This window comes from Nerophis ophidion, linkage group LG02 (genome assembly GCF_033978795.1).
Source record: "Nerophis ophidion isolate RoL-2023_Sa linkage group LG02, RoL_Noph_v1.0, whole genome shotgun sequence".
NCBI classification, from domain to species: Eukaryota; Metazoa; Chordata; class Actinopteri; order Syngnathiformes; family Syngnathidae; genus Nerophis; species Nerophis ophidion.
This window is the reverse complement of record NC_084612.1, coordinates 33,575,770-33,599,470: the sequence shown is the minus strand read 5'-3', so window position 1 is coordinate 33,599,470 and position 23,701 is coordinate 33,575,770. Positions and strand designations below refer to the sequence as shown.

The following is a 23,701-nucleotide window of genomic DNA, read 5'->3' as shown; positions in this document are numbered from 1 at the left end:
ATTACTTCATAAAACTACTGCAATTGTTTGTAGTATATATCTATTGCTTTTCATTCTACATTAACTATATTATATTTGTGTTTCTTTTTAAAAGGAATGTTGAACGTAAAAAAAAAAAAATGCAGTTTTTTTAGACATTGATTTCAAGTCATTTGCAATGGGAGACATTGATTTGACATAGGTTGAGGTACAACTATAGTACCTCATCATTATTTACCATTTTTATGTCCCTTTGAGATACAGTCTTACTTAAAATTAGTGCACCCGCTATCAATCAATGTCGAACCCTGCAAATACTAAAATAAATGCTTGATATGATAACAAAAAAAAAAGTAAATGTATTTTCTTTCATTCATAACTCACGCACATTGTTTAATGGCCACATTCTCATATACTGAACTTGGTACAAAGTGCTTGACTATTGAGCGGTGAATCCATGAAGAAGACAACTTTAACAAGATAAACTCACATCAATTAAGGCTTCTGAGACAATCAACACAACATGAGTGGGATTCAAACAATGGCTCCTTTTCCTCTGAACAGATACTGAGCTGTGACGCTTTAAGGCTAAAAGGGAAAACTAACAAGTCCAACTGTGATATGTCACAACACTAAAACACGAGAGGCAAAAATCGAAATGTCATTGGAATGTGTAATTACCTGACTTTGGCTTTTTTTTTTAAAGCACAGCATACTCTTTTGGCACCAGGAACAAGAAATCCTATCAACATTCTTGTGTATGAACTAAAAGACGTGCAAAGCTGATCTAATAAGTTTGCGTGCCTCTTAAATGAGCACATTAGACAATGCAATCAATTTAGCGTGTGCGTCCTTATGTGAATGCAGAATATATGCTGATTATCAGAAAACTCACAATAGTAGTAGGAGGATATGCAAATATAATCCTTTAGCGCTCGCAATGTGATTTATCAAGACTGCTGTTTTGCGTCTCATTCAAACTGGCACAGTTAAGCACAAATGGCTGTAAGAAAGTAGGCTATCGTGCTGCAAAGGACAGACCATTGAGTCTGCGTGTGTGCCAACATATTTGGGCTGTCAGAAATGGAAAATCAGACATATTGTCTATTCAGCGATGGCATTTTATAATTTTACCATTTATGAATAATGGGCTTGATTAAAAACCGATTCATATGATTTGTTTTGGTGTCTGCTGGCTTTTTTTTAATTAAATGTTTCACTTTTAACGTGCTAAAAATAGGATTTGCTGTCCAACTCGTGCGTTCATATAGCCCAGAAAAGGTGCTACATGTTATATTTCTGTGCTGCATGTTAACAACATGAAAAAAACGCCACAGGTTGGATGATCTGATGCTGTAAATGTGGAGGGAAATAAGTGTCTCCATGGTGACAGCCGGTAAACACGACAAATCCTCATTTGAATATGGCCGTCTGCACCACTTTAGCACTTGTTGTCAATGATACACGCAGTCTTAGTAGATCACCCGCAACAAATCTACTACTAGTTTGCACGCTCTATTTAGCACGTGTTATTTGGAGTCCTTCCAAATACAATATCAATGCCATAATTAATTGAACTAAAAAGTAGGTCAATTGAATAAAAAAAAACACCATCACAGACTGCAGTGTGATGAAAACTCAATGTCGTGATGGCCTTGCACAGTTAAGACTTGAATACGAACCATATTCTTTATGCCAGTACTTGTTAGTTATGTGTGTGTATTCTATCAATAGAATGTTATGCTAAATCAAATCCTGTAATTTGTTTTCTGCAAGTGTTTTCTCCATACTTGCCAACCTTGAGACCTCCGAATTCGGGAGCTGGGGGGTTTGTTGAGGTACGGGGAGTTGGGTGGCGGGACTGGGACGGGGTTAAGGGGGAGGAGTATATTTATAGCTAGAATTCACTGAAATTCAAGTGTTTAACACACACACACATATATATATATATATATATATATATATATATATATATATATATATATATATATATATATATATATATATATATATATATATATATATATATATATATATATATATATATATATATATATATATATGTATATATGTATATGAATATATATAAATACTTGACTTTTATATATATATATATATATATATTTATATATATATATATATATATATACATATATATATATATATATATATATATATATATATATATATACACATACACATATATTTATTTTATTACTGTCCATCCTCGTTTTATTCTCTGTCACTATCTTTCTAACCATGCTGAACACCTTCTCTGATGACTTGCAAGCGTACTTCTTCTTCTTACTCGTCGTCGCCATGACTGTTCTTTGGCTTCATCTATGTTATGTTTTTGGACTTTTCTACTTGCCGTAGGTTTGAAGCAATGCATGATGGGAATCCGGATGTTGTGTGTCAGTGTATTAACGTGGCAGCTGGAATAAATACACGCTGAGAAATAGCTCCGTGCCTGCCTACTTTATGGGTTATAGATAAACCTATGGATAACGGAGACATATATAATAGTCTCCTTCTTGTTCTGTGTGCAGTTGTGCACACTCCAAAAGCCGTAGATGTTATGACGTGACTGGGCCGGCACGCTGTTTATATGGAGGAAAAGCGGACGTGACGAAAGGCTGTTCTCACTCAGGTCCGCATGGACCTGGAGGGGGCGTGCCTTGTTGTCTGTCTGGAAATCGGGAGACATTTGGGAGAATGGTTGTCCCGTGAGATTTTCGGGAGAGGTACTGTAATTCGGGAGTCTCCCGGAAAATTTAGGAGGGTTGGCAAGTATGGTTTTCTCTCCAGCAGTAGTACAGATTGGTTAATCACATTTTTTTTGCGTTTTCATTGTCAAGAGTGTCAAAACAAGAAATGCATACTAGACAACCACTATGTATCCCCAGAGGCATCCTTCAATTGCTTACATTAGTGTATCAATACTGAACTCCATTATGACACACTTCCATTGGGGACCAACCAGAGTGGAACCATAACAAAAAGGGTGTGGACACACATTACGGTCCTCGTCATCCTCAATCAGGGTTAAATGTTTCCAAACTATGTTATGGAAAACTGAATTGAAACAAACCACTTAGTGGAAATGTGATGAAAGGTGGTTGTGTTGTTTGATTTCATTTCATAAGACACATGAGGAAGATGATGGTCTTTCAGACACACCGTCCTTCCTTCTAATATTCTGTGAGTAAGAAGCTCTATACTAAGACTTGGGAGGCTGAGTCGTCTGCAAGAGGCACTTTTTCAAGAAGAATGTGACCTGCAATGAACACCATCCTGCACATGCTCGACCAAACTGAGGATTTCCAGGTAACAAAGGGTTGATTCATGACACTTCCATTTCATTTCACACATTACGTGAGAAAATGGAGTGTTGGTGACTTTACTGAAGAAGTATGTCCTTTGCTTCCCTGGGGAGGGAGGGGGGCACAATAACAGCATCGCAGCCAAGTTGGGCGGTGTTCCCCTTTTAGAGGGCAGTATCATACACCTGCTTTAGGATGGGAGTCGCTCCAGGGCCTGGCACCATGTTGGGGGCAAAGGGAGGAGGGTGGGATTGATTGCACCCTGAGTCTTTCAAAGAAGGGGGTATGGATGTAGCAGATGGGCCTGAGACAACAGGGCTCTGCCCTTTAAGCTGCTCCCGTACTTCCTGCTCCAGACAAGGAGGCACAATCAGCTGGTCTTCTGGGTCTTGCTGTGCTGGTGCAGTGAAATACCCAGACTTCTTCTTAGGAGCTTCCAGGGCCACTTCGATGAGATTATGACTGTCCTCTGGGGCCACCACTGAACCATTGGAGAGTTTCTTCCCGAATAAGCTTGATGCAGAAGGTGACTTCTTTAGGTCGGAGCTCTCTCTTCCACAAACCGCCAACAGACAGCCGTTTGTTGAAGAGACCACAACGCTGTTCTGCCTGCGCATCTTTCTATTGGGATAATCACAACCCCTCTTTTCCAGCTCAAGGTCCTTGGTACCCTCAGGGGCGCTTGACCGCAGCTGAAAAGCACAGCAGTGAATGTCCACCTCTACTTCCAACTTGCTGCCATTGGAGATGACGCCCTCCAGAGGAGTCTCGTCGTCACTGTCTAAGCCGTTGTCCGAGTGCTTGCTGGAGAATGTGGCACAGGACGGTTGCCGCTGGAATACTCCCATGTGGCTGACTAGTCCCACCGAGGCTGGGACAATGATGCCACACAGAGTCGTGCTAGGATGAAGGCTACACCGTCTTTCTGGGCGGGGAGCAGCTCCTGAGGATGGATGCTCATCAGAAGCAGTGGATCCCGCCTCGCTGCCTATTTCGGATGCTGACGTCTCACTGTTGAACTCTGAGACAACCCCACTAGTGGAGGACAGGGTAGCTGTGTCGCTAGGAGCTGGCGTCATGGACACAGGCAAAGGGACAGGCGGAGGACCGGTGGTGTCCACTGGTGGCCCGCAGGTGCAACTGTCCTCTGCAATGTTCAACGCCACAACTACAGCTCCAATGTTATCCTTGCATCCATAGCTCTGCGCCAGCGAGCAAAGCTTCTTGGCAGCAGCGTGTGGATCCCGCACGGCCTGAACGGTGCCTACAGCTTCCTGGTAGGACACCCGCTCAAACAACGCTCGGTTCCCCAGGATCAGGAAATCGTCGTGGGAAGAGAGCGGCTCAGTGTGTACCCAGGGCTTCGGAAGCACCCAGGGGGCCAGATAAGAGCAGCCCAGCAGGCGGGAACAGCATGTCACACCGCTCACTTTGTTATCCTACAAAACAGAAAATCCATCATGGTAAGTCTGGCTTTGAATGTGCAGCCAAACATTAGCTATAGAGCAGACCTTTTTAATCACCACTCAACACCGTGCTATTTTTATATGGCAGAAATAGGTAGGCTACGTGCCAGGGAAAACTGATCATAAAATTAACTAATTATTAAAAATGGCAGAAATTAGATTTGGTGGGAACTCTACAGTTGAATGACGCAACGTTCAGAATATGCACGATACTTGCATTCAAATCCGTAAGACTAAGATTTACTGTTTGTTTTCTTACACGTGTGTGACAATTAGAATGTAAACGAGTGAGAAATGTGTGAGGAACTTCTGTTGCAGCACATTTCGGCATGCATGATGCTTTTCTTTAAAAGTTAAAACTGGGAACTCAATCTACTAAATGTTTACGTCTATGACATAAAACACGTGCACACTTGATAGCGCATGCAAAGCGGATCAACTAATGCACAGAGAATTGCTTCTTTTAAATGAACAAAATAGAGAGCACAATCTATTAAGCGTGTCTGTCTTCATGTATATGCAGAATATTTGCATATTATCTGAACACCCACAATACTGATGAATCACAAATCCCAGTTTGATTTGTCAAGACTGAAACTGTTCTGCGGCCACTGTTAGGAGCTACATTTAACCAATTTGAAACAGTACGTGCAAACTGGCAGAGTTACACACAAATGGATGTAAGTAAGGAGGCGATAGCGCTGCAAAAACAGACAACTGAAAGTCTGTGTGCGTGTCAACATATTTGGACTGTCAGAAATAAAAAATATTAGACATCTATTTATTCTGTATTTTATCAATTTATAACTGTTGGATGACTTAAGGGGCTGATGAAAACCAATTTTGGTGTCTGCTGGCGTTTTTTTTTTAATGGTGTTAGTTTTTTGATATAAGAGATATATTATTATACTGTATTATATCCCCTTTATGAAAATGGAAAGTGCACCCAGAGTGCACCGTCAGTGTGCTAAAAGCAGGTTCTGTTGTCTAGATTGAGCTTCAGTATAACCTAGATAAGGTGGTACATATAATATGTGTGTGCTGCATGTCAACAACATGACGAAAAGCCACAGATTGGACTACATGATGTCATAAAGGTGGTGGGAAATGAGTGGCTCCATGGTGAAAGCCATTGTACATGCAAAAGCCTCATTTATTTGGGAGTTCTGGACTACTTTTGCACTTGTTATCAAATATACATGCAGTCTTATTAGATCACCCGCAACACACCCACTAATAGTGCATGCAATACTATGGTTTGCACAAGTTAGTTATTAGGTGTTATTTGGACCTTAGTAGATCAGCCCCTTTTTCTATTGCGTTTTATGTTTTACTATTGACAGCGGTTAACTTATTTTTACGCTTGTATGAATGTTAAAATGGTTCCCACAAACAATACACCGTTTTTATTATGGCTACAGTTTGACCCTGTAACTATTTTACGTCATAGAAAACTTGTTTTGAAATATTTGCAAATCGTAGGTAATATAGAGACAGTGTACAAGTCTAGAGGTGCCATGTTTTAAATAAACACAACAGTAAAGAGTCATAGTTGACCCATCGGTTAATAAAAACACTGTCAAACAGGAAGTCAGACGGACAGAACAGGATAAAGACAAGACAAACTAATCATCACACTTGAATTACACAATTTGATCACCGTATGAAATACAGTATATTGCCAAAATTATTTGGCCACCTGCCTTGACTCACATATGAACTTGAAGTGCCATCCCATTCCTAACTCATAGGGTTTAATATGATGTCGGTCCACCATTTGCAGCTATTACCGCTTCAACTCTTCTGGGAAGGCTGTCTACCAAGGATCTGGTTGTGGACCTGGGAAGGAGGAGTACTCCGGCGACCCCTGTTTCCATCAGGGGGGTCGATGTGGACATGGTTGAGGATTATTAATACCTCAGAGTACACATGGACAACAAGCTGAATGGGTCAAAACACGCTGAGGCCCTCAACAAGAAGGGACAGAGCTGCCTCTACTTCCTCAGGAGGCTAAGATCCTTCAATGTCTGTACTAAGATGTTGAAGATGTTCTACGAGTCGGTGGTGGCGAGCGCTTTCTTGTATGCCGTGGCTTGCTGGGGCAGCAGGCTGAGAGTGAGGGACGCAAACAGACTGGACAAGTTGGTAGAGAAGGCCAGTAACATTGTGGGAGTGGAGCTGGACTCTCTGGCGGTGGTGTCAGAGAGGAGAAGTCTAGCAAAACTCCTAGCCATTATGGACAACACCTCCCACCCACTACATTCGGACCTTGCGGAGAGAATGAGCACGTTCAGTGGAAGGCTCAGACTCCCACAATGTAACACGGAACGACACAGGAGGTCCTTCATACCGACAGCCATCAGACTGTATAATGCACATGTTCCTTGACTGCACTTAAATGTAGAATATATGTAGAATATATTTATATTATTCATGGTGGCAGAGGGGTTAGTGCGTGTGCCTCACAATACGAAGGCCATGCAGTCCTGGGTTCAATCCCAGTCTCGGAATCTTTCTGTGTGGAGTTTACATGTTCTCCCCGTGAATGCGTGGGTTCCCTCCGGGTACTCCGGCTTCCTCCCACTTCCAAAAACATGCACCTGGGGATAAGTTGATTGGCAACACTAAATTGGCCCTAGTGTGTGAATGTGAGTGTGAATGTTGTCTGTTTATCTGTGTTGGCCCTGCGATAAGTTGGCGACTTGTCCAGGGTGTACCCCGCCTTCTGCCCGATTGTAGCTGAGATAGGCGCCAGCGCCCCCCGCAACCCCAAAAGGGAATAAGCGGTAGGAAATGGATGGATATATTATACATTATATATATAATATATGGCATATATTATTTATTATTATTATTGTTTATTGTGAGCGAACTATGGTGCTGAATTTCCCCCAGGGATCAATAAAGTATTTTCTATTCTATTCTATTCTATTCTACAAGGCTGCAGAGTGTGTTTGTAGGAATTTTCGACCATTCTTCCAAAAGCACATTGGTGAGGTCACACACTGATGGCTTGGCTCTCAATCTCCGTTCTAATTCATCCCAAAGGTGTTCTATCGGGTTCAAGTCAGGACTCTGTACAGGCCAGTCAAGTTCATCCACACCAGACTCTGTCATCCATGTCTTTATGGACATTGCTTTGTGCACTGGTGCACAGTCATGTTGTAAGAGGAAGGGGTCCGCTCCAAACTGTTCCCACAAGGTTGGGAGCATGGAATTGTATAAAATGTTTTGATATCAGAGAGCGGCCCATTCTTTCACAAATGTTTGTCGAAACAGTCTCCATGCCTAAGTGCTTGATTTTATACACCTGTGGCCGGGCCAAGTGATTAGGACACCTGATTCTGATCATTTGGATGCGTGGCCAAATACTTTTGGCAATATAGTGTGTATAAAATATGGGGTAAAAAGAATCACTGCTTCCAATTAACGTTCTAAGTACCTCCGTAATAATGGCTTTGTTGAGTTTAACTCTCTCCATCTCCTCAGCGCAGTTCTCCAGGCTGTAAACCTTAGACAGTGGTACGGGTTGGCCGCCCCGACACAGCACCGCCTGGCAGGTCCCCACATTGGACACAGTCACACTCAGGTAGCCTCCTGGCTCTGAGGACTCATGGTGGAGATAACACAGCAAAGCAGAGGCCCCCAATTTCTGCCCGGCCATACCTAGTTTCCTGTTGCATAGGTCCGGACACACAAGCGGAGTCATGGATGAGAGTTTTGACATATTTGACATGAATCATACACACCTGTGTGACGTTAGGAAGGTGTTGCTCATATACACGCTGTCAATACTGGAATGTTGCACTTCTTCACACAGCACGTCACCCATGGTGCACTGAAGCAGCCGAGGCACTTCCTCATTGCGGTCGCCATCAAAGATGCCGTAACACGCTTCCACACTGTCTCCAAGGCGGTCGATGGCCAGCACGGACACGCACAACCTGACGAAAAATAAGAGATGGACAAGAGTTTCAAGACAGCTGACTGTTGGAAAGAAAACTGGAGTTTGCCCCTTCTTGCAGAAAACAAAAATGTCCATTTTTCTGGGACGACTTTCTACAGGATGTCCAAGTCTGGTAAAATGTATGTTCAACTAAAACAGTTGTGTCAAACATTGTGGGTCACATCGCAGTTCACATGTGAAACTATACAAGTGTATAATCCCCTACAATTATTATGACACAACTGACCCAGAATTTTACCAATAGGAATATTTTTACCCCAAATTGATAACTCGCTTTCAGACAGAAGTGTCAGTGTCAAGGGAATGATCAAGTATACTATTGTAGATTTTATTTTATGAATGGGTTTAATATCAAGGGCGTTTGGAATATCTTGATGGATTAAATATCAATGTGTTAAGGAGAATTGCAATTGCTTGAAGTACAATTTAAAGAACAAATACATGACGCAAGAAATAGGTAGTCCAGATTTTGCCCCTCGGCCTTGGGTTTGACATACTGGTATGTGGTCGAACATAGTGTTTCTTAACACCCTATAGGGCCGCCAATAAAATATTTGTCTCTCAGCTGTGGCCCGTATGAACCGCAGCGGTGCTCAATTGTAATCAACCTTTCCACCACTTGTGGGGGTAATGACAATATCAAACAAACAGAAGAAGTCTGCAGCTAAAGTCATAGAAAATTTTCTTAAGCACAAAAACAATGACTAATGTGGTGAAGCTGATTTTCATCTGCACTTCAATTTTAATGATGGTTTATTTAATCGGTATTATTTATTAATTATTTAGTTTGAATTTATTTATTTTAACACTGCGTAATTCTATGTAAATCTATTTAGTTATATATTTTTATGAGTTCTTTCTTTTGCAGTATATTGAATTAGTATGTATTTTTGTAATCAGCCTGATCTAATCCTTAATAAGAATCTTTGTGATTAACAGATGCTTTTATATCATTTAAAAACTTTAAGTAAGTTGAATATAATTATTGAATACGGTTAAAATCAAGAATAGAATTACTAATTCAGTGTTAATATTTGAGTGGACCTCGGGCCCCTCTGTAGTGGAAAGTTGGGCCCCAAGGTTCAAAAGGATAAGAACCCCTGGTCTAGAAGAACATTACTGGGGACATAGATCATTGATGTTGAACCTGAGTCCCAATGGGGCGTAATTTTAAAAGGCGTGGGTCATTGGCACCAATTGGCAGCCATGTTTTAGTTAGTCTATCAATGTAGCTAATCACCAACAGTGTGTAACTCTTGAAAGGCGCTACAGTATATAAATCACTCTATTAATACCTCTTCCAGGGGGTTATGTCATTGTTGGGATCAGTTAGTTCACAACAAAGTTCAAAAAGTTGTGGGTGGATTTTGATGAAACTTTGTCAGATGTGAAAAATAGGATAAGAAACAAGTAACTAAATTCTGGGGGTGAGCCCATATATCCGGTCTATATACATCCCATAACAGTGATTACAGTGGAACTTCGATTGATTGTACAAACCTCTCAATTTACGAACCACAGACTGAATACAAATATGCTTAGCTTCTGTATATGAACCTTGTCTCAATGTGCGCACCTTTCACAGCTGTTTTGTGCTTAACTACTATGCACAACATGTCTGTGTGTGTATGCTACCAGTACCGCCTCCACCTACAGGAACAAAGAGTGGACGATTGACAGGAGTGTTCACTCTGTTTATCTAATTTCGCTATAAAACCAAAGCAACCAGCAGCTGACACCAATAAAAAGAGAGATCCCTCCTGCAGCGGGTGACAGACAAACAAAACAAACACCAATATCATGCCAACATCATTCATCTTTCTACATGGACAAACTGACCATTGAGAGTTACGACAGTTTTCTCGGTGGGCCGATCATTACAAATACTGTTTGCAACTTGTTCACAGTTACATTTTTCAAAGCAAAATCAAATAAGAACCCCACCGGCTAGCTTCTGTTACCAACAGGGGTTTAACAGAAGACATTTGTTTTACAATTGTTTATATTTTTCACAATTACTAAATTTACTATGTTAATGTTCATGTTGAAATAATACATAATGTTGGATATAGAGAACATACAAATCCTTTATTTATTGAATCAAATATACTGAAATTCCACGACATAGTGAATTTGCAAACAGCTAAAATTATAGACAAAGCAAACTATAACCTGCTACCCAAGAATATACAACAATTCTTCTCAACAAAAGAGGAGAAACATAATGTTAGAGAAAAATGTAATTTAAAACATTTGTATGCACGTACAACACTTAAGACCTTCAGTATATCTGTATGTGGAATTAAATTATGGAATGGATTAAGCAAAGCAATCAAACAATGTACTAATATGATCCACTTCAAGAAACTCTTCAAACCTAAAGTGTTTACAAAGTACAAAAGGGAGAAAAACCATGATAAACATTCTGAATTTATTCATCCATCTATTCTTTCATTCTCAAAATAATCGTACTTATCTCATCGTATGGAATAAAACTTACTTCAGAAATGATTTATTTATTTATTTTGATTGGGATTACTTATGAAGTATACAGGGTTGTTGATTTAATTTTAAGTCCATAAAACATTTGAAAAAAATATGGTAAAATATATTTTAATACATTTTTTAGAATAAATAGAAAATAAATGTAATTCATTATTGACTGCATCCGCCATTGTCTGGAGCGTTGGACTTAATTTATATATATATATATATATATATATATATATATATACATATATTTATATACAATATACAAACGTATATCCCGCGGACGACAATCTACACCAGGGGTCTCAAACTCAATGTACCTGGGGGCCACTGGATGCAAAAACTGGCTGAGGCTGGGCCGCAAGAAAAGATTTCTTAAAAAAATCTAACATGCACTTTTTGATGATTTCAGCTTCTTTGAATGGCTTTCCCGCCCTAGCAACATACTTGCCAACTCTCACGATTTTTACGGGAAACACCCGAATATCAGTGCCCCTCCCGAGGCAAACATTCGCCCGGTTTTCACCCGGTCAATAATTTTAAGGGCGTGACGTGATGATACCGTCTTATACGTCTTCAATAACTTGCCGTCCGGTTTGCTTTTCCACCACACATAAGTGTGCCAACTCAGTCACATATTGTATGAAGCTTCTTCAGTTCCACGGAAGGGACTGCAAGACATATTTGATCAACAGCCATACAGGTCACACTGAGGGTGGCCATATAAACAACTTTATCACTGTTACAAATATGCGCCACACTGTGAACCCACACAAAACAAGAATGACAAACACATTTTGGGAGAACATCTGCACTGTAACCCAACATAAACACAATTGAACAAATACCCAGAATCCAATGCAACCCTAACTCTTCCGGGCTACAATAGGGGGCTGTAAATTGTAGCTTGGAAGAGTTAGGGCTGCATGGGATTTTGGGTATTTGTTCTGTTGTGTTTATGTTGTGTTACAGGGCAAAATGTGTTTGTCATTCTTGTTTGGTGTGGGTTCACAGGGTGGCAGATTTATAACAGTGTTAAAGTTGTGTATACGGCCACCCTCAGTGTGACCTGTGTGGCTGTTGATCAACTATGTCTTGCAGTCGCTTACTGCGTCTTCAGAAGCCTAATGCTACTTGTGGCTGGGCTGGCACACTGTTTGTACAGGTTGTGGAGGATGGCAAAGGCAGTGCCTCCTCGGTGCTCCCTCAATATATTAATTCGAGTGAAACTCGGGAGAAAGATTACCTCAGAGGGGGCACTAAAAAATGTGAATCTCCCAGAAATGTCTAGGGTATACCAATATAACGCTGTAAAGCACCATTCATATAGAACTCGCGGGCCGCAGCAACAGTAAATTTCCACATCAGTAAATTTTCACATCAAGGCGCGGGCCGCAATATAACGTCTCGCGGGCCGCAATTGGCCCGCGGGCCGCATGTTTGGGACCCCTGATCTACACAATGTTCAAATAAGTCCAACTGGAGCAACAGTGTGAAGCAAGCGTGACGTCATGCTCACTGCAGCTTGCCTTTCGTCAGGGTCATTTCGTCAGTGACAGAGGTAGTCTCTAAACACAAGTACATTTTAAAATAACACCAGAAAAAGATGCTAGATTTGTTGCTGGTTGTTTTTAAATAAAAAAATAAATAAAATCACAAAAAATCTCAACAAAAATACATTGAACAAAAAGCAGCAACAATATAGCAAACAATAATAAAATATATGTTAATACTGTTTAATGATAAGAGATTTGTTTTTAAATATATATATACATTTTCAAGCATTTTCAAAGAAATAAATATACATCCATCTATCCATCCATTTTCTACTGCTTGTCCCTATGTTATTATAGTAAATTATGCAAATTACTCAATGATGTCTTGGTGACCACGCCCATTACCACACCCCCACTGCCGCAGGTATCTTGGCATACTAGGGGATACCCTGGTTGTGGGATAGGCATGGTAGTGCTATGAGTTTCTGCTTTTGGAAGAAGCGGGGATCGATCTTGTGCCAGGGTTGTATCGGAAAGTAAAATCAGTGGGATAAAAGCCCACTGTCACATAACTTTTGGCTTTATTTGTAATTATTCTATTTTTACATTTGTTTGTTTTTCTTGTTATTTTGCACTAGAAACACATTATTGAACAAATTGTTTCTCATAGATGAAAGTATTACTTGAAAACAGGGATTGGAACAATTTCAGCTCAGGATTTAAATAGTATAACAATTGGCGGGCTTCACGGTGGCAGAGGAGTTAGTGCGTCTGCCTCACAATACTTAGTTCCTGTAGTCCTGGGTTCAAATCCAGGCTCGGGATCTTTCTGTGTGGAGTTTGCATGTTCTCCCCGTGAATGCGTGGGTTCCCTCCGGGAACTCCGGCTTGCTCCCACTTCCAAAGACATGCACCTGGGGAAAGGTTGATTGGCAACACTAAATTGGCCCTAGTGTGTGAATGTGAGTGTGAGTGTTGTCTGTCTATCTGTGTTGGCCCTGCGATGAGGTGGCGACTTGTCCAGGATGTACTCCGCCTTCCGCCCGATTGTAGCTGAGATAGGCGCCAGCGCCCCCCGCGACCCCGAAAGGGAATGAGCGGTAGAAAATGGATGGATGGAACAATTGGGGCTTTCTAGGAATGCATGGGCCAGTCTGGACCAAAATGTCCTCCCAGTCCCAGTCCTCCCTGTCTTTTTATTGATTACCTCTACCAGGAGGCTACTGCATTTATTCACTGAAAATGGAAAAAGTTTTAAGAAAGACGAAGTGATTACATATTTGTGGTTGATCCGGATCACCTTTTGGATTGAGGCTTTTTTTTAAAGGATTCTTTACTATTGGGTCTGGTAGAGGTCTGCGCTGCCACAGTGTTTTTCTATCCATCCATCCATCCATTTTCTACCGCTTAATCCCTTTCGGGGTCGCGGAGGGCGCTAGTTTGGTCATATTATTGCCATTGCTTAAAGGGGAACTGCACTTTTTGGGGAATTTTGGCCATCATTCACAATCCTAATATGAGACAAAAGCACCCATGTTTTCCTTTTTAAAGCATTCTGTTTATTTAATAAATTTGATCAAAAGTCAACTTACAATGGAGCCTATGTCAGTCGCTATATTCTGCCTATAAAGCCCTAAAAAAACATCCAGACACATCCATCAAGGTTTTATATACATGATGTAAGTATATATGTAACGTAGTAAAGGGCACAGTTATAATATAATTTAATTTTTAAGTTTTTTAATCATTTCAAGCATAGGCATTGCATTAATTTAAAAAAATGCATCACAACTGTCAGGCTTGCCATTGACAGTTTGTTTGTGTTTTAGTTTTTCCTCTGTGTTTGTTTAGTATTTCCTGTTTTTAGTTCCTGTCAGCGCTCTTATTTTGTCTGTTTTCTGTTTTTTTTCCCCAGTGCGCTGTTTTCCCCTCAGATGCGGCTGATTGGTACCTGGCCATACCTGGTACCTGCTTTGTTCCTCCAGTCAGTGGCTGGATTATTGTCGTTGCCACATGTCGGTCTTGTCGTTGCTACCTGTCGTGTCGTGTCGTATCATATCATGTCAATGCAGCGTTGCGGTAAGCTATATTTGATAGTGGTTTGTACCTTATTGTCTTTTGTTCCCTGCTTCCAAGTTTTTTTTCATACTATAAGTATAACTTCTGTTTCTTGCTCGATACCTGCTAGCTTCCACGCTAGGCCTTTTTGTTTGTTATCCGCCCATGTGCGCGCTTTTTGTTTGTACCCTTTGTTTGTTTTTTGTCTTAGTGTTTTAAATTAAATCATGTTTTCTCACTTCATGCCTGCCTCCTTCTCTCTCTACATCTTGGGGTTCGTCACAAACTAACTGAAAACAATGCTCGATTTTTCCCAATTATATCACGGACTACAACTCACAGCAAACTTTGAGAACCAAAAAACATAATAAAACATCACTTACTGTACAAGGTCTGCTGTCATTAGGATGCCGACTGATAGAATTGTGTTATATTACCATTTAGATGAAGAATGTCTCACAATCCTCACAAAGAAAAGGCTGGTGGACAAAGCATCGTTTTGTGTCGTTCTCACCATTTCCTGGTCTAAATTGGCTGTCAAAGTGTACCAACATCTCGGAATGTATCCTTATCATTATACTATCCAGGTGAGAGGCATGATTTATGATATACGATAAACGTTCACAACGTGAGAAAACAGCTGACCCTTGATGATGTATACATAGGCACACATGCCAGTGATCACGGCGCCGCTATAAATAGTTTTTCAGCGTTAGTAACAATCTCACTAATACTTGGTTAATAGGTCAAGTCATGAAATGTAATTGGAGTATTGTTGTTGCTTTTTGGGTGTTTTTTTTTATTGGGTTTTATAGGCTCCACTGTAAGTGGACTTTTACTAAAGTTTATTTATCGTTCACAATCATTATGTCTTTCATAATAAGCACAATTTAAAAAAAAAAAAAAGTGCAGTTTCCCTTTAAGTCCGGCTGAGGATGCATTCACTGACTGTAGTAACACTTAACTTGCTTAGAGCCAATCAGAGAATGTAGGTCTTTTCAGTAATTGTCGAGAATTGCCACAAATGACCATATGATTCATTTATTTAACTGTCCAAAAAATCAATAACTTGGTTGCATATGACGTCACATCCGTTTTTCTTCTTCACGGGTTAATTCACACAATGGTCAAGCAGTTTGAGCGTAGCATTAACACAAGTGAAAGTGAATGTAGAGTTTAAACAGAGAATGCCGTATTGCTGTTCTGTTCATGGGTGTTCCAGTCGTTCAAATAGAGGGATAGGAAAGAGCGTTCCTGAAAAAAGTGGCTTAAAAAGGTAATAAAGTCAGGGAAAAAAACGAAAGTGCGTCGAAGGAAATACTCCTTTCATCATCATTATCGTCAAATCAGACCATGTTCGTGTCTGCAGTGATCACTTTGTAAAATGTTTCAACATTTGATTTGCTTGATAGAATTTCTGTGATGCAATCAGATTTATTCTCTACTTTAATAGTAGTGTTTGATAGCAAAACTAAACGTAAAGAAAGGACAGGCGATTGTAATAAGTTTGAGTTCTTCTGTAGTTGCTGTGCCTAAATATACCTATAGAGAACTGCTTGTGCAAATAAACTATGGTCATGTTAAGTCTTTAGTGATAAATATTGTAATTGTTGGTCCAATCCACCATATTTCCCTTGTCCATGTTCATTACAGAAACTAAAAGCTAGTTGTCGTTGTGCAGGAAAGCCAAGTGCTTTATTCAAAACGGATGACCACATTATACCGTCTTTGGTGCTAATCCTTAGCATCAAGAAAATATCCTTAATAGTATTAAAAATTAGATGAATACATTTCTCGTAGGCTCAACAGTATATACTGAACCTTGAAGCACTTTGAGCTCCTTAATAAGGAGGCTATACAAGTACAACCCATTTACCATTTATCATTTGATATCACTCGCAAACATTGCTGAACAACATGGATATCTATAGCTAAATAATAACAAAAAATATGAACTTCACAGCATAAAAACAACTGCAGACATGAATTGTAGAGAAGGCTAATATTTGTAGCAGGAAATCAACTGCAAACAAACTAATCCTTTTTCTCATTAGTCATAATCACAGCAGCACGGCACGCGTTATGTCAATCAAATACGTTAATAAGCGATGCACAAATAAGTCCAACTTTGTCTTTCACCGATTAATGTTTAATTTGTGGACCCCTTAGACATGATGTGCCTTCAATCTTTTCTCCCATTTTAAATATATACCATATGTTTTTTTTTCTACAATCGCTTTCATATTTGTCTCTAAACCTTTCAAAATATGCCCAAATCTGGACTGATTCAGGTAAATAAAGAGTAGCCTGATGAGACTAGACCAGGGGTCCGCAAACCAAAATGTTGAAAAAGCCATCCATCCATCCATTTTCTACCACTTATTCCCTTTCGGGGTCGCGGGGGCGCTGGTGCCTATCTCAGCTACAATCGGGCGGAAGGCGGGCTACACCCTGGACAAGTCGCCACCTCATCGCAGGGCCAACACAGATAGACAGACAACATTCACACTCACATTCACACACTAGGGCCAATTTAGTGTTGCCAATCAACCTATCCCCAGGTGCATGTCTTTGGAAGTGGGAGGAAGCTGGAGTACCCGGAGGGAACCCACGCATTCACGGGGAGAACATGCAAACTCCACACAGAAAGATCCAGAGCCTGGATTTGAACCCAGGACTGCAGGACCTTCGTATTGTGAGGTAGACGCACTAACCCCTCTGCCACCGTGAAGCCATATTGGACCAAAAATACAAAAACAAATCTGTCTGGAGCCGCAAAAAATTAAAAGCCATCTTACATACAGATTGTCATTAGATATCAATTAAATTAAGAGGTCGTAAAGGAAACTGAATGAGCTCAAATATACCTACAAATGAAGCATAATGATGCAATAAGTACATACAGTTAGCCTAAATAGCATGTTAGCATCGATTAGCTGGCAGTCATGCAGTGACCAAATATGTCTGATTAGCACTTCACACAAGTCAATAACATCAACAAAACTCACTTTTGTGCATTCATGCACAACGTTAAAAGTTTGGTGGACAAAATGAGACAGAAAAAGAAGTGGCATAAAACACGTCTTAGAAAGTCGGACAAAGTTATACATGTAAACGAACTACGGTGAGTTCAAGGACCGCCAAAATTAGTAGGACAAAACGGCACTCGCCAAATACTCGAATCAGTGAAGCATGTTTAACACAAACAGTGTGAGTCATGTTTGTCCTCCTACAAAAACCATATTAAAACAAAAAATGTGTTTTTTTCCCCTCATCTTTTTCCATTTTCATAAATTTTTGAAAAAGCTCCAGAGAGCCACTAAGGCGGCGCTAAAGAGCCGCATACAGCTCTAGAGCCGCGGTTTGTCGACCCCGCTGTAGACCATCACTTGAAACCTGAAAATGCCCGAATGTGCCTCAGGTCACGTGATTGCAATCCACCAATAAGTTAATAATTCCCTAGTGCACAAAATATACGAATGAAGAAGAAAAAACTCACTTGTTCCTTTGACCTCTCATTTCCGAGTAGCCGTGGCTCCAGGGAGTGGAGGCGTTTTGTGAATCTCCTGTTGTGGTGGATTTCTGGTCCAATTTCAATGTGGTGATGTGACTTTAACAGGGAAGATCACATACAGTAAGTTATGTACAATAACATTGTTTAATCACAAACACGATTTACCTGAACAGATTAAGGGTTTTGTGTTCTAGTATCAGGCTGCTGTTGCCCGTCAAGTCAAGCTCCTGTAGGGTAGGCGGCAGCGAGTCGGGAAATTGGATCTCGTTTAGCTGGTTATAGCTCAGATCCACAAGCTACAAATGAGTGTGTTAGCAATGATGTCACCAGAGGCCATGCACAACCTTTCTCCAAACTGTCTGACCTTGATTTCTGGAAGGTTGAGGATCTCTGGAAAGCCCGTGATATTGTTGGAGTGTGCGATGAGGGTATGCAGTCTCTTACAGCTGGACACGGTGGATGGTATGCTCTTCAGCTGGTTGCCACTTAGATTGAGCTCCTCCAGCAGCTCCAGCTTACTCAGTTTACTTCAAGAAACAACAAAAAAGGAACCAATCTCATACAAATATCAACCACATTCAATTGTGAGGGTGTACCTAATATAAAGACTGCTGATTCAGCAAACAAACCTTGCAGGGAAGGAGAGCAGCTGGTTGTAGGCTATGTGCAGGACCCTCAGGTTGTGGTGTCCCACCAACAGAACACCACACTCTTCAGTGAGTTTGTTCCTCGTCAGGTAGAACTCCTGAAGCGTGCTGAGACTCTCGTCTGATTGGCCGCTGGGAGGTATAGTTTCCAAAGCATTGGCTGACGCATTTAAATGTTTTAGGCTGTGAAGGCAGGAACCGATAAAGGCAACATTATAACCGCACAATCTATTGTGTTCCAATACAAGATATCATCATCATCATCAGACTTTTTTTCATGCACAACATAATATTTAATACACCAAACGATAAAGACATAATAAAAACAGCACAATAAAGAAATTAAAAATGCGTATATATATATATATATATATACATACATATATATATATATATATATATATATACATATAAGCAGAAGAAGATAGATGGATATACATATATATATATATATATATATATATATATATATATATATATATATATATATATATATATATGTGTGTGTGTGTGTGTGTATGTATATATACATATATATTTAAATGTACAAATATATACACATATACAGTGGGGCAAAAAAGTATTTAGTCAGCCACCGATTGTGCAAGTTCTCCCACTTAAAATGATGACAGAGGTCTGTAATTTTCATCATAGGTACACTTCAACTGTGAGAGACAGAATGTAAAAAATAATCCAGGAACTCACATTGTAGGAATTTTTAAGAATTTATTTGTAAATTATGGTGGAAAATAAGTATTTTGTCAACCATTCAAAGCTCTCACTAATGGAAGGAGGTTTTGGCTCAAAATATCACGATACATGGCCCCATTCATTATATATATATATATATATGTATATATATATATATATATATATATATATATATATATATATATATATATATGTGGCTTCACGGTGGCAGAGGGGTTAGTGCGTCTGCCTCACAATACGAAGTTCCTGCATTCCTGGGTTCAAATCCAGGCTCGGGATCTTTCTGTGTGGAGTTTGCATGTTCTCCCCGTGAATGCGTGGGTTCCCTCCGGGTACTCCGGCTTCCTCCCACTTCCAAAGACATGCACCTGGGGATAGGTTGATTGGCAACACTAAAAATTGGCCCTAGTGTGTGAATGTGAGTGTGAATGTTGTCTGTCTATCTGTGTTGGCCCTGCGATGAGGTGGCGACTTGTCCAGGGTGTACCCCGCCTTCCGCCCGATTGTAGCTGAGATAGGCGCCAGCGCCCCCCCGCGACCCCGAAAGGGAATAAGCGGTAGAAAATGGATGGATGGATGGATATATATGTATATACATATACATATATATATATATATATACATATATATATATATATATATATATATATATATATATACACATATACATATTTATACATATATACATTTAGGGCTAAATAAACATTTATATATATATATATATATATATATATATATATATATATATATATATATATATATATATATATATATATATATATACAGTCAAGAAATTAAGTATTTGAACAGCCTGCTATTTTGCAAGTTCTCCCACTTAGAAATCATGGAGGGGTCTGAAATTTTCACGGTAGGTGCATGTCCACTGTATGAGAGATAACCTAATAAGAAAAATCCAGAAATCACAATCTATGATTTTTTAACAATTTATTCGTGTGATACAGCTGAAAATAAGTATTTGAACACCTGTCTATCAGCTAGAATTCTGACCCTCAAAGACCTGTTAGTCCGCCTTTAAAAGTCCTCCTCCACTCCACTGTATTATCCTGAATCAGATGCACCTGTGTGAGGTTGTTAGCTGCATAATGACACCTGTCCACCCCATACAATCAGTAAGACCCAAACATTCAGCATGGCTTAGAGCAAAGAGCTGTCCAAAGACACCAGAGACGAAATTGTACAACTCCATAAGGATGGAAAGGGCTCTGGAGAAATTGCCAAGCAGCTTGGTGAAAAAAGGTCCAAGAAGAATGATGCGTACTATACCAAGAACACCATACCTACTGTGAAGCATGGGGGTGGTAGCATCATGCTTTGGGGGTGTTTTTCTGCTCATGGGACAGAACGACTGTACTGCATTAAGGAGAGGATGACTGCAGCCATGCATTGTGAGATTTTGGCCAAAAACCTCCTTCCCTCAGTCAGATCATTGAAGATGAGTCGTGGCTGGATCTTCCGACATGACAATGACCCAAAGCACACAGCCAGGAAAACCAAGAAGTGGCTTCGTAAGAACCATATCAAGGTTCCGGAGTGGCCTAGCAGTCTCCAGACCTAAATCCAATTGAAAATCTTTGGAGGGAGCTGAAAGTCTGTGTTACTCAGCGACAACCCAGAAACCTGACTGAGCTAGAGAAGATATGTGTGGAGGAGTGGACCAAAATCCCTCCTGCAGTCTGTGCAAACCTGGTGAAGAACAACAGGAAACCTTTGACCTCTGTAATTGCAAACAAAGGCTACTCTACCAAATATTAATGTTGGTGTTCAAATACTTATTTTCAGCTTCATTACACATATAAATTGTTAAAAAATCATATATTTTAATTTCTGGATTTTTCCTTTTTAGGTTATCCCTCATACAGTGGACATGCACCTACCGTGAACATTTCAGACCCCTCCATGATTTCTAAGTGGGAGAACTTGCAAAATAGCAGGGTGTTAAAATGATTATTTTCTTCACTGTACATAAATAAATACAGTATATTAGACCTGCGAATCTTTGGGTGTCCCACGACTCGATTCAATATCGATTCTTGGGGTCACGATTCCATTTAAAATCGATTTTTTTTCAATTCAACACGATTCTCGATTCAAAAACGATTTTTTTACCCGATTTAAAAGGATTCTGTATTCATTCAATACATAGGATTTCAGCAGGATCTACCCCAGTCAGCTGACATGCAAGTAAAGTAGTAGATCTTTGTAAAAAAACGTTTATCATTGTAAAGGACAATGTTTTATCAACTGATTGCAATAAAGTAAATTTGGTTTAACTATTAAACGAACCAAAAATATGACTTATTTTATCTTTATAAAAATATTGGCCACAGTGTGTTGTCAAGCTTATGAGATGCGATGCAAGTGTAAGCCACTGTGACACTATTGTTCTTTTTTTATTTTTAAAAATGTGTAATGATAATGTCATTGAGGGATTTTAATCACTGCTATGCTGAAATTATAACAAATATTGATACTGTTGTTGATAATATACATTTTTGTTTCACTACTTTTGGTTTGTTCTGTGTCATGTTTGTGTCTCCTCAATTGCTCTGTTTATTGCAGTTCTGAGTGTTGCTGGGTCAGGTTTGGTTTTGGAATTGGATTGCATTGTTATGGTATTGCTGTGTGTTGTTTTGTTGGATAGAAAAAAACAAATCATTTTTTAAAAATGAGAATCGATTCTGAATCGCACAACGTGAGAATCGCGAATAATATTCGAATCGATTTTTCCCCACACCCCTAATATATATATATACATATACATATATATTGTGTATATATATATGTGTATACATATATATATATATATATACAGTATATACATGTATATATACATACATATACATATATATAAATACATATATATAGATATATCTCTGTTGGCCCTGCGATGAGTTGGCGACTTGTCCAGGGTGTAAACCGCCTTCCGCCCGATTGTAGCTGAGATAGGCGCCAGCGCCCCTCGCGACCCCAAAGGGAATAAGCGGTAGAAAATGGATGGATGGATGGATGGATACACACATACACAAACACACATATATATATATATGTATGTATGAATGTATAAAAATGTACATATATATGGAAGTATCTATATATATTTACATATATATATATGAATGTGTGTCTGTATGTATGTGTATATAGATATGTATGCATGTATATATATTTATATATATGTATGTGTGGGGAAAATCACAAGACTACTTCATCTCTACAGAACTGTTTCATGAGGGGTTCCCTCATTTATTTATATATATATATATATATATATATATGTTACCGTAGAACCGTTTCTTCTACGGTAAGCAGCCGCCGACCTTATTTTCCCCCGTAGAAGAAGTGCTCTACTTCTTCTACACACACATACATATATATATATATATATATATATGTATATATATATGCATGTGTATATATATATATATATATATATATATATATATGTATATATATATGCATGTGTATATATATATATATATATTTATACAGATATATATATGTATGTATGAATGTATAAAAATTTATATATATATGGAAGTATCTATATATATTTACATATATGTATGAATGTGTATATAGATATGTATGCATGTATATATATTTATATGTATATATGTTACCGTAGAAGCACTTCTTCTACAATAAGCAGCCGCCGACCTTATTTTCCCCCGTAGAAGAAGCGCTCTTCTTCTTCTACAGTAAGCAGCCGCCAACTTCCTTTTTCCCTCGTAGAAGAAGAAGCGCATGGTGAATGCTGGGATATACAGTATGACTGCGGGAGGCGTGCCGTTTCTGTGTGTTTATGTAAAGACCCCTAAATGGCTCCGATTAAGAGAAACGCTTACGACACAGAGTTTAAACTCAAGGCGATCAGTCACACAGTAGAACACGGGAATAGAGCAGCAGCGAGAGAATTTAACATTAACAGTAGCGACACTGACTCGTTTAATGACGACTTCGACGAAACGGAGCCGGGCATGTTGGATGCCGTATTCGCCCAACTGTTTGATTCGAACACTTAAGAAGACG

The 23,701-nt window shown here is 39.5% G+C and overlaps 1 protein-coding gene and 1 long non-coding RNA gene across 2 annotated transcripts in view; one reads left to right on the top strand and one right to left on the bottom strand.

Annotated features, from left to right (window-relative positions):
- Positions 1-2,200: 2,200 nt before the first annotated feature.
- Positions 2,201-23,701, bottom strand: part of phlpp2 (PH domain and leucine rich repeat protein phosphatase 2) — a 97,016-nt gene continuing 75,515 nt past the window's right edge. Inside the window, exons 12-18 of the mRNA XM_061882311.1 lie at positions 18,923-19,123; positions 18,658-18,820; positions 18,459-18,589; positions 18,279-18,389; positions 8,518-8,712; positions 8,211-8,442; positions 2,201-4,741 (exon numbers count right to left, since the gene is read on the bottom strand). Of these exons, the coding sequence (XP_061738295.1) occupies positions 3,467-4,741; positions 8,211-8,442; positions 8,518-8,712; positions 18,279-18,389; positions 18,459-18,589; positions 18,658-18,820; positions 18,923-19,123 (2,308 nt within the window). The 3' untranslated portion in view covers positions 2,201-3,466. The remainder of the gene's footprint in view (positions 4,742-8,210; positions 8,443-8,517; positions 8,713-18,278; positions 18,390-18,458; positions 18,590-18,657; positions 18,821-18,922; positions 19,124-23,701) is intronic.
- On the top strand, positions 8,338-15,022 carry LOC133539941 (uncharacterized). Its single transcript, XR_009803513.1, has 2 exons — positions 8,338-8,854; positions 14,637-15,022. It is a non-coding gene; the product is annotated as an uncharacterized LOC133539941 (long non-coding RNA).